Source organism: Labrus bergylta, chromosome 1 (assembly GCF_963930695.1).
Source record: "Labrus bergylta chromosome 1, fLabBer1.1, whole genome shotgun sequence".
NCBI classification, from domain to species: domain Eukaryota; kingdom Metazoa; phylum Chordata; class Actinopteri; order Labriformes; family Labridae; genus Labrus; species Labrus bergylta.
The window spans coordinates 37,310,022-37,321,090 of NC_089195.1; the positions used below are offsets into that span (position 1 = coordinate 37,310,022).

The window sequence follows — 11,069 nt, forward strand, 5'->3', positions numbered from 1 at the left end:
ATAAAGTCACAAAATAATCTTAACACAACCTCTCTGGTCTCACTTAACTAAGTTTGACCTTTGACCCATCAGGCCTCCAGCCGACCCGTCCAGCCTGAAGCCCCGCCCCCCCGTGGTCACCATCATGGGTCACGTGGATCACGGTAAGACGACCCTGCTGGACAGTCTGAGGAAGAGCCAGATCGTTTCCACGGAGGCCGGAGGAATCACGCAACACATCGGGGCCTTTCTGGGTAACAAGACGCACGCCGCCGTTTTTTATAAAAACTTTATCAACAAACAGGAAGTCAGACTAATCCGACCTGTGGGGGTTTTCCCTCCAGTCCAGCTGCCTACAGGTGAGAAGATCACCTTTCTGGACACTCCGGGTCACGCTGCCTTTTCCTCCATGAGAGCCCGTGGAGCCAACGCCACGGACATCGTGGTCCTGGTGGTGGCGGCCGACGACGGCGTCATGAACCAAACGGTGGAGTCCATCCAGCACGCCAAGAAAGCCAAAGGTGTGAGCGCCGCCTGCCAGCCGGAGCTGAGGGTTCAGGTCACGCTGTTTCTCTCGTGTTTCTGACGTTTGTGTCTGCGTTCCTTTCAGTCCCAGTGATCGTGGCGGTGAATAAATGTGACAAACCGCACGCCGACCCTCAAAGAGTCAAACAGGAACTACTCGCTCATGACATCGTCTGCGAGGAGTTCGGAGGAGACGTTCAGTCGATCCACGTCTCCGCTCTGAAGGTCAGAAACATCCATCACTCAATAATAAATCATCTGCTCTCGTTTTTACACAAGGTGATGATGTCATCATTGCTGTTGCCAGGGTGACAACCTGCTGGCTCTGGCCGAGGCCACGGTGGCGTTGGCCGAGGTTTTGGAGCTGAAGGCGGAGCCAACTGGTGCCGTGGAGGGGCTCATCATCGAGAGCCGCACGGACAAAGGCAAAGGGTGAGTTACTGATCCAACCCAGGTTCTATGAGTTCTGATGGTTCTGGTTTAGTAACCCTGGTTCTATGAGTTCTGATGGTTCTGCTTCAGTAACCCTGGTTCTATGAGTTCTGATGGTTCTGGTTCAGTAACCCCGGTTCTATGAGTTCTGATAGTTCTGGTTTAGTAACCCGGGTTCTATGAGTTCTGATAGTTCTGGTTTAGTAACCCGGGTTCTATGAGTTCTGATGGTTTTGGTTAGTAACCCGGGTTCTATGAGTTCTGATGGTTCTGGTTCAGTAACCCTGGTTCTATGAGTTCTGATGGTTCTGGTTAGTAACCCCGGTTCTATGAGTTCTGATGGTTCTGGTTAGTAACCCTGGTTCTGAGTTCTGATGGTTCTGCTTCAGTAACCCTGGTTCTGCGTTCTTATGGTTCTGCTTCAGTAACCCGGGTTCTATGAGTTCTGATGGTTCTGGTTTAGTAACCCTGGTTCTATGAGTTCTGATGGTTCTGCTTCAGTAACCCGGGTTCTATGAGTTCTGATGGTTTTGGTTAGTAACCCGGGTTCTATGAGTTCTGATGGTTCTGGTTCAGTAACCCTGGTTCTATGAGTTCTGATGGTTCTGGTTCAGTAACCCTGGTTCTATGAGTTCTGATGGTTTTGGTTAGTAACCCGGGTTCTATGAGTTCTGATGGTTCTGGTTCAGTAACCCTGGTTCTATGAGTTCTGATGGTTCTGGTTAGTAACCCCGGTTCTATGAGTTCTGATGGTTCTGGTTAGTAACCCTGGTTCTGAGTTCTGATGGTTCTGCTTCAGTAACCCTGGTTCTGCGTTCTTATGGTTCTGCTTCAGTAACCCGGGTTCTATGAGTTCTGATGGTTCTGGTTTAGTAACCCTGGTTCTATGAGTTCTGATGGTTCTGCTTCAGTAACCCGGGTTCTATGAGTTCTGATGGTTTTGGTTAGTAACCCGGGTTCTATGAGTTCTGATGGTTCTGGTTCAGTAACCCTGGTTCTATGAGTTCTGATGGTTCTGGTTCAGTAACCCTGGTTCTATGAGTTCTGATGGTTCTGCTTCAGTAACCCGGGTTCTATGAGTTCTGATGGTTCTGGTTCAGTAACCCTGGTTCTATGAGTTCTGATGGTTCTGGTTCAGTAACCCTGGTTCTATGAGTTCTGATGGTTCTGCTTCAGTAACCCGGGTTCTATGAGTTCTGATGGTTCTGGTTCAGTAACCCTGGTTCTATGAGTTCTGATGGTTCTGGTTTAGTAACCCTGGTTCTATGAGTTCTGATGGTTCTGGTTTAGTAACCCTGGTTCTATGAGTTCTGATGGTTCTGGTTCAGTAACCCTGGTTCTATGAGTTCTGATGGTTCTGGTTCAGTAATCCCGGTTCTATGAGTTCTGATGGTTCTGCTTCAGTAACCCTGGTTCTATGAGTTCTGATGGTTCTGCTTCAGTAACCCTGGTTCTGAGTTCTGATGGTTCTGGTTAGTAACCCCGGTTCTATGAGTTCTGATGGTTCTGCTTCAGTAACCCGGGTTCTATGAGTTCTGATGGTTCTGGTTCAGTTACCCCGGTTCTATGAGTTCTGATGGTTCTGGTTCAGTAACCCCGGTTCTATGAGTTCTGATAGTTCTGGTTTAGTAATCCTGGTTCTATGAGTTCTGATGGTTCTGCTTCAGTAACCCGGGTTCTATGAGTTCTGATGGTTCTGGTTAGTAACCCTGGTTCTGAGTTCTGATGGTTCTGCTTCAGTAACCCTGGTTCTGAGTTCTTATGGTTCTGCTTCAGTAACCCGGGTTCTATGAGTTCTGATGGTTTTGGTTAGTAACCCGGGTTCTATGAGTTCTGATGGTTCTGGTTCAGTAACCCTGGTTCTATGAGTTCTGATGGTTCTGGTTCAGTAACCCTGGTTCTATGAGTTCTGATAGTTCTGGTTTAGTAATCCTGGTTCTATGAGTTCTGATGGTTCTGCTTCAGTAACCCGGGTTCTATGAGTTCTGATGGTTCTGGTTAGTAACCCTGGTTCTGAGTTCTGATGGTTCTGCTTCAGTAACCCTGGTTCTGAGTTCTTATGGTTCTGCTTCAGTAACCCGGGTTCTATGAGTTCTGATGGTTTTGGTTAGTAACCCGGGTTCTATGAGTTCTGATGGTTTTGGTTAGTAACCCGGGTTCTATGAGTTCTGATGGTTCTGGTTCAGTAACCCTGGTTCTATGAGTTCTGATGGTTCTGGTTCAGTAACCCTGGTTCTATGAGTTCTGATGGTTTTGGTTAGTAACCCGGGTTCTATGAGTTCTGATGGTTCTGGTTCAGTAACCCTGGTTCTATGAGTTCTGATGGTTCTGCTTCAGTAACCCGGGTTCTATGAGTTCTGATGGTTTTGGTTCAGTAACCCTGGTTCTATGAGTTCTGATGGTTTTGGTTAGTAACCCGGGTTCTATGAGTTCTGATGGTTCTGGTTCAGTAACCCTGGTTCTATGAGTTCTGATGGTTCTGGTTCAGTAACCCTGGTTCTATGAGTTCTGATGGTTCTGCTTCAGTAACCCGGGTTCTATGAGTTCTGATGGTTCTGGTTCAGTAACCCTGGTTCTATGAGTTCTGATGGTTCTGGTTTAGTAACCCTGGTTCTATGAGTTCTGATGGTTCTGGTTTAGTAACCCTGGTTCTATGAGTTTTGATGGTTCTGGTTCAGTAACCCTGGTTCTATGAGTTCTGATGGTTCTGGTTCAGTAATCCCGGTTCTATGAGTTCTGATGGTTCTGGTTCAGTAACCCTGGTTCTATGAGTTCTGATGGTTCTGGTTAGTAACCCCGGTTCTGAGTTCTGATGGTTCTGCTTCAGTAACCCTGGTTCTGAGTTCTGATGGTTCTGGTTAGTAACCCCGGTTCTATGAGTTCTGATGGTTCTGCTTCAGTAACCCGGGTTCTATGAGTTCTGATGGTTCTGGTTCAGTTACCCCGGTTCTATGAGTTCTGATGGTTCTGGTTCAGTAACCCCGGTTCTATGAGTTCTGATAGTTCTGGTTTAGTAATCCTGGTTCTATGAGTTCTGATGGTTCTGCTTCAGTAACCCGGGTTCTATGAGTTCTGATGGTTCTGAGTTCTGATGGTTCTGCTTCAGTAACCCTGGTTCTGAGTTCTTATGGTTCTGCTTCAGTAACCCGGGTTCTATGAGTTCTGATGGTTTTGGTTAGTAACCCGGGTTCTATGAGTTCTGATGGTTCTGGTTCAGTAACCCTGGTTCTATGAGTTCTGATGGTTCTGGTTCAGTAACCCTGGTTCTATGAGTTCTGATAGTTCTGGTTTAGTAATCCTGGTTCTATGAGTTCTGATGGTTCTGCTTCAGTAACCCGGGTTCTATGAGTTCTGATGGTTCTGGTTAGTAACCCTGGTTCTGAGTTCTGATGGTTCTGCTTCAGTAACCCTGGTTCTGAGTTCTTATGGTTCTGCTTCAGTAACCCGGGTTCTATGAGTTCTGATGGTTTTGGTTAGTAACCTGGGTTCTATGAGTTCTGATGGTTCTGGTTCAGTAACCCTGGTTCTATGAGTTCTGATGGTTCTGGTTCAGTAACCCCGGTTCTATGAGTTCTGATAGTTCTGGTTTAGTAATCCTGGTTCTATGAGTTCTGATGGTTCTGGTTAGTAACCCTGGTTCTATGAGTTCTGATGGTTCTGGTTAGTAACCCTGGTTCTGAGTTCTTATGGTTCTGCTTCAGTAACCCGGGTTCTATGAGTTCTGATGGTTTTGGTTAGTAACCCGGGTTCTATGAGTTCTGATGGTTCTGGTTTAGTAACCCTGGTTCTATGAGTTCTGATGGTTCTGGTTCAGTAATCCCGGTTCTATGAGTTCTGATGGTTCTGGTTTAGTAACCCTGGTTCTATGAGTTCTGATGGTTCTGGTTTAGTAACCCTGGTTCTATGAGTTCTGATGGTTCTGGTTCAGTAACCCTGGTTCTGAGTTCTGATGGTTCTGCTTCAGTAACCCTGGTTCTGAGTTCTGATGGTTCTGCTTCAGTAACCCGGGTTCTATGAGTTCTGATGGTTCTGGTTCAGTAACCCTGGTTCTATTATCTTGTTCCTCAGTCCTGTGACGACGGTTATCATCCAGCGGGGAACGTTGAAGCGAGGTTGCGTCCTTGTGGCGGGGAAGAGTTGGGCTAAAGTTCGCTTCCTGTTTGACGAGAACGGGCGGGTGGTCACGGAGGCGGGACCTAGTGCAGCGGTGGAGGTGGTTGGCTGGAAGGAGCAGCCGTCTGCAGGAGAGCTGCTGCTGGAGGTGGAGTCAGAGGTGAGAAACAAACACACCTGGCTGTGGGGGCGGGGCTAAAGATTATAATGATGTAATCCTGTTTGTGCGCTGAGCAGCAGAGGGCGAGGGAAGTGACGGAGTGGAGGAGTTATGAGGAGGAGCTACAGAAGCTGCAGGAGGAGCAGGGCGCCATCGAGAACAAACAGAAGCTTCACCTGGAGGAGTACAGGAAGGAGAGGGCGGGGCTTGAGCACCTGACCTGGAGGCAGAGGAAGCGGGTTAAGTACAAAGCCAACAGGACGCAGTACGCCACGAGGCCGAGCGAGAAGATACAGAGCGATGAGCCCTGCCTGCCAATCATCATCAAAGGTACACACTCTCTGATAGGCTGCTGCCACTGTGACATCACTCTGAGCTCACTGACATCACTGAGTTCACTGTGACATCACTCTGAGCTCACTGACATCACTGAGTTCACTGTGACATCACTCTGAGTTCACTGACATCACTCTGAACTCACTGTGACATCACTCTGAGGTCACTGACATCACTCTGAGCTCACTGTGACATCACTCTGAGTTCACTGTGACATCACTCTGAGTTCACTGACATCACTCTGAGCTCACTGTGACATCACTCTGAGTTCACTGTGACATCACTCTGAGTTCACTGACATCACTCTGAGGTCACTGACATCACTCTGAGCTCACTGTGACATCACTCTGAGTTCACTGACATCACTCTGAGCTCACTGTGACATCACTCTGAGTTCACTGTGACATCACTCTGAGTTCACTGACATCACTCTGAGGTCACTGTGACATCACTCTGAGGTCACTGACATCACTCTGAGCTCACTGTGACATCACTCTGAGTTCACTGACATCACTCTGAGCTCACTGTGACATCACTCTGAGTTCACTGACATCACTCTGAGGTCACTGACATCACTCTGAGGTCACTGACATCACTCTGAGTTCACTGACATCACTCTGAGCTCACTGTGACATCACTCTGAGGTCACTGACATCACTCTGAGGTCACTGACATCACTCTGAGGTCACTGCGTTACCCCTGATGTCGCCGTGTGTCTGCAGGAGACGTGGACGGCTCGGTGGAGACGCTCCTGAACATCGTGGACAGTTACGAGGCGGAGCAGCAGTGTCAGCTCGACGTGCTGCACTTCGGTGTTGGAGACATTTCAGAGAACGACGTCAACATGGCCGCCACCTTCACAGGTAAACAGATCTCTTATTCTCTTTCAATCTTCTTTCATTTTTCTCTCTCTCAATCTTTGTTGCTCCTTCTCTTCTTCAGGGTCGATATACGGCTTTAATGTGGCGGCGAGCAAGTCCATCCAGCAGCTGGCGGAGAGGCGCGGCGTCCCACTGCGACTTCACAAAGTCATCTACAGACTGGTCGACGAGCTGAAAGACGAGCTGAGCAGCAAACTGCCTGCCATCGTCTCCGAGAGCGTCATCGGTGAGGACGCCATGTTTATGTTCCATCTGAAGGCGGGCGCTAACCGCCGTCCTCTGAAGTGTTTGTGTTGTTGTCTCTATGAACCCGTGACGCGTTTGAGCTCCTTGATGCAGGGTAGGATAAACCAGCTCTGTGACCTGACAGGAAGTTGTTTGTCTGCTCGCTCAGGTGAGGCGACGGTGCTCGCCATGTTCGACGTCACCGTGGGGAAGAAAAAGATCCCGGTGGCGGGCTGCAGGGTTCAGAAGGGTCAGCTGGACCAGAGACTGAAGTTCAGACTGATCCGAGGCAGAGACACCGTGTGGGAGGGTGAGTCACACCTGGACCTGGTCTTAACGAGTCTGCAGGTTCCTGTAAAGCTCTGTAACGTTCTCCTGCTGGTTCCCGTAACGCTCTGTAACGTTCTCCTGCAGGTTCCGGTAAAGCTCTGTGACGTTCTCCTGCTGGTTCCCGTAACGCTCTGTAACGTTCTCCTGCAGATTCCCGTAACGCTCTGTGACGTTCTCCTGCTGGTTCCCGTAAAGCTCTGTAACGTTCTCCTGCAGATTCCCGTAACGCTCTGTAACGTTCTCCTGCTGGTTCCCGTAACGCTCTGTAACGTTCTCCTGCTGGTTCCCGTAACGCTCTGTAACGTTCTCCTGCAGATTCCCGTAACGCTCTGTAACGTTCTCCTGCTGGTTCCCGTAACGCTCTGTAACGTTCTCCTGCAGGTTCTCTGTAACGCTCTGTGACGTTCTCCTGCAGGTTCTCTGTAACGCTCTGTGACGATCTCCTGCTGGTTCTCTGTAACGCTCTGTGACGTTCTCCTGCAGGTTCCCGTAACGCTCTGTAACGTTCTCCTGCTGGTTCCCGTAAAGCTCTGTAACGTTCTCCTGCAGATTCCTGTAACGCTCTGTAACGTTCTCCTGCTGGTTCCCGTAACGCTCTGTAACGTTCTCCTGCAGATTCCCGTAACGCTCTGTAACGTTCTCCTGCTGGTTCCCGTAACGCTCTGTAACGTTCTCCTGCTGGTTCCCGTAACGCTCTGTAACGTTCTCCTGCAGATTCTCTGTAACGCTCTGTGACGATCTCCTGCTGGTTCTCTGTAACGCTCTGTGACGTTCTCCTGCTGGTTCTCTGTAACGCTCTGTGACGTTCTCCTGCTGGTTCCCGTAACGCTCTGTAACGTTCTCCTGCTGGTTCCCGTAACGCTCTGTAACGTTCTCCTGCTGGTTCCCGTAACGCTCTGTAACGTTCTCCTGCAGGTTCTCTGTAACGCTCTGTGACGATCTCCTGCTGGTTCTCTGTAACGCTCTGTGACGTTCTCCTGCTGGTTCTCTGTAACGCTCTGTGACGTTCTCCTGCTGGTTCTCTGTAACGCTCTGTAACGTTCTCCTGCAGGTTCTCTGTCGGCGCTGAAGCACCACAAAGACGACGTGCAGACGGTGAAGGTGGGGATGGAGTGCGGTCTGTCGGCGGACGGTCACGGAGACATCAGGACTGGTGATGTCATCGTCTGCTTCGAGGAGGTGGACACTCCGCGGGTCACCTCCTGGGACCCCGGCTTCTGACAGCCGAGAAGCAGGGGATCATGGGAAGTGAAGTCCTGTGGACAGAAAGCCTAACAGCGTGCTGACACTGTGACTTCCTGCAGATGTTTAAATGTAATTATTGAAGAAGTTAATAATGTTTGAATCAGAACAGAAGAGACTCTCGACTCTTTCATTACAAACACCTGAACAGGTGACTGTTTGATGTGTTCTTCATTTTCTCCTTCACATCTTTAAAATCTGAACACCTGAAGCTTCCTGATGTTTTTATAGACTCACTTCATGAACAAAGATTGACGTGTCAGCTGGAGCCGCTGTACAGAGTACGATGAATAGTGCGCCTGACTCTGAACTTCCACCAGATCAATGTGCTTTGTGTCCGCGCCGCCATCTGCAACATCCACAGGCTGACTTCAGCACGAGGTTATACCATGTTTGTGGTAGAAAGAAACAAACACATCAACACCTCAGGTCATTGTTCTAAACAGTGTTTTATTCTGAAAATAAAGCACATGTTTAAATGTTGTGTCTGACTTCCTGTCCTGCTTGATCTGCTCCGTCATCCTGAAGAGACGTCTCTCAATCATATTTCATGGTGACAGATGTCACTGAAAAGAGAAATGCAGAGAGTAAGAATTTAAAGGTTGCGCGACTAACCGTGAAAGAACGAGTTTGTCAATCTGTTGCCATGGAAACAACTCATTTCAAACATCAGTCCCTCAATGATTCTGTACCGGTATGATGCTGCAGTGTTTAAACAGAAGGGAAAGTCCCCACACTCCCTGAATGTTACACAACAGAAGCAACAAGACTTTTAGTTTCAGACATTTTATTGAAAAAGATCAAATTACAGGAAAACGTTTGTTGAAACTCAATAAAATCAAAACAAATACAAGAAGAAAATCCTGCTTGCTGATTGGACGTCTGCAGACAGATCTAACATTTTGACTGGAAAACCGCTGAACTCAAGAGCCAATCACGAGCTCTCGTCTAATCTCTCTGCTCATTGGACGATCTTTATTCTGAAATAATCGTCCACGATGACGTCAGCTTCACGTTTGTTCTTAAATCTCTACAAAGACCAAAGAAGAAGAAAGTGGACACGTTACTGAATGTTAGAAAACTGTTCCTTTAATCTCTCAGCTCCGTGACCTCTGACCTCACTTCCTCTTAGCTTTGCTCGGTTTTGCGAGCAGCGCGGGGTCGATCTGATCCGGGGTCAGTCCTCGGACGGAGAAGAGTCGGGCGGCACGCTCCGTCAGCGTGCCCCCACACTTCAGACCCCGACTCATCAGCTCCCCCTTCAGGATGTCCAGACCCAGAGCCTCCAGCTCGGAGACCGAGGACAGAGAGGACAAGTTGAGCGGAGACACGGCGGCCTGAGGTGCGGTCGTCTGCGGGATGGGAAGCAACACAACAAGTAATCAAAAGGTCAGAGGTCAAACTCAAAATAAAAACAGACAATCTTCTGTAAAAAGATTCTAAGCAGGGTTTTTCCTGCATAGAGAATTCTTTGGCGCCCCCCAAAGAGGTTTTACCCAGCGCCAAAAGAAAATCACCAGACGATTCAAACTGCAAATCAAATCCTCTCTGAATGTTTTAAAAACATCAAACGAGTGTTGAACAGAACATAAACTTAAATACGACGTCTCTGACTTCTAGCAGTCATCTCCCCTCTCATCCATTAAAACATGTGGCTCGCGCTGGACAGCCAGCTGATTGACTGTTGGTTTCTTTTGACTGGTTCATGACGCTCCGCTGACACTCACAAGCGCTAAATGAGGGTTGGTTTTCCGTTTGGCGAGTTCATTTCAAAGAGTAATGCTCTTCATGGCGGTAAATATTTATCCCAACAGTCATGTTAAAACTGAAGCGTGTATGATGTAGCTGCAGCTACTTGTCCCTGCTCCTCTGCTGTCTGCAGACGGGTCATCACGGGGGCACGCCGAGACTGAAATCTGTGATTACTTGACATAATACCTTAACTCAAATAAATGTACGTAAACAAATGTAAAACTAAAACACAATTTAAAGGTAAAGAGCAGCCATCATAGGAAGAGGGTGAAATGCACTGAGGATGTGACCCCCCCCCCCTCTCAATCCCTCTCCTCCTCTGTTAGGGGAGGAGAGGCCTGTTCAGAGCCAGGAAGAAACCCTGCTAAGATCAGTTTTCTTCTCCTGAAGACGCCAGGAAGTCTCTACTGAGCATGCTCAGACTTGATTGACAGCTCACTGACCTGCTGCTGAGAGGGTCTACAGACTGCAGGTTCCTGATCCTCTGAAGGGTGAGGGGTCGGCTCTGAGGCGGTCTCTGAGGGTCTGCTGGTCTGGTCTGAAGTGGTCTCTGAGGGTCTGCTGGTCTGGTCTGAAGTGGTCTCTGAGGAGCTGCTGGTCTGGTCTGAAGTGGTCTCTGAGGGTCTGCTGGTCTGGTCTGAAGTGGTCTCTGAGGGTCTGCTGGTCTGGTCTGAAGTGGTCTCTGAGGAGCTGCTGGTCTGGTCTGAAGTGGTCTCTGAGGGTCTGCTGGTCTGGTCTGAAGTGGTCTCTGAGGGTCTGCAGGATGACGAGCTGAAAGACAAAAACAAACTGTATTTTTTTTTAATCTTGTGGTGAGTCGTCGACGTGGTCAGGTGGTCTCTACCTGCTGCTCTGCCCAGGCTCCGCCTCCTCTGTTGGCGTTGTCATGGTAACAGCAGCAGCTCCACAGCTGGAGGAGGACGTGGATGGAGTCTCCTCCTCGTCTTCATCGTCTTCATCGTCCTCAGAGCTCAGCAGCTCGCCCACACCGGTCCTGTTACCATGACGACAGATCAAAGCATCAGGAGGATTCACCTGGAGCGAGTGGCCGCACGCCACCGTCGTGCTGACTCACCAGAAACAAGCGGCCGCTG

At 49.0% G+C, this 11,069-nt stretch overlaps 2 protein-coding genes across 2 annotated transcripts in view; one reads left to right on the forward strand and one right to left on the reverse strand.

Moving 5' to 3' along the window:
- The window catches only part of mtif2 (mitochondrial translational initiation factor 2), a 10,429-nt gene extending 1,722 nt beyond the window's left edge, over positions 1-8,707 (forward strand). Inside the window, exons 5-14 of the mRNA XM_020660505.3 lie at positions 73-233; positions 324-500; positions 590-729; positions 812-936; positions 5,005-5,209; positions 5,287-5,539; positions 6,268-6,408; positions 6,488-6,652; positions 6,821-6,961; positions 8,033-8,707. Coding sequence (XP_020516161.2) covers positions 73-233; positions 324-500; positions 590-729; positions 812-936; positions 5,005-5,209; positions 5,287-5,539; positions 6,268-6,408; positions 6,488-6,652; positions 6,821-6,961; positions 8,033-8,202 — 1,678 coding nt within the window. The 3' untranslated portion in view covers positions 8,203-8,707. The remainder of the gene's footprint in view (positions 1-72; positions 234-323; positions 501-589; positions 730-811; positions 937-5,004; positions 5,210-5,286; positions 5,540-6,267; positions 6,409-6,487; positions 6,653-6,820; positions 6,962-8,032) is intronic.
- A 329-nt stretch (positions 8,708-9,036) lies between these two features.
- sde2 (SDE2 telomere maintenance homolog (S. pombe)) overlaps positions 9,037-11,069 on the reverse strand; it is a 3,137-nt gene continuing 1,104 nt past the window's right edge. Inside the window, exons 2-5 of the mRNA XM_065955613.1 lie at positions 11,051-11,066; positions 10,820-10,969; positions 10,419-10,746; positions 9,037-9,575 (exon numbers count right to left, since the gene is read on the reverse strand). Coding sequence (XP_065811685.1) covers positions 9,342-9,575; positions 10,419-10,746; positions 10,820-10,969; positions 11,051-11,066 — 728 coding nt within the window. The 3' untranslated portion in view covers positions 9,037-9,341. The remainder of the gene's footprint in view (positions 9,576-10,418; positions 10,747-10,819; positions 10,970-11,050; positions 11,067-11,069) is intronic.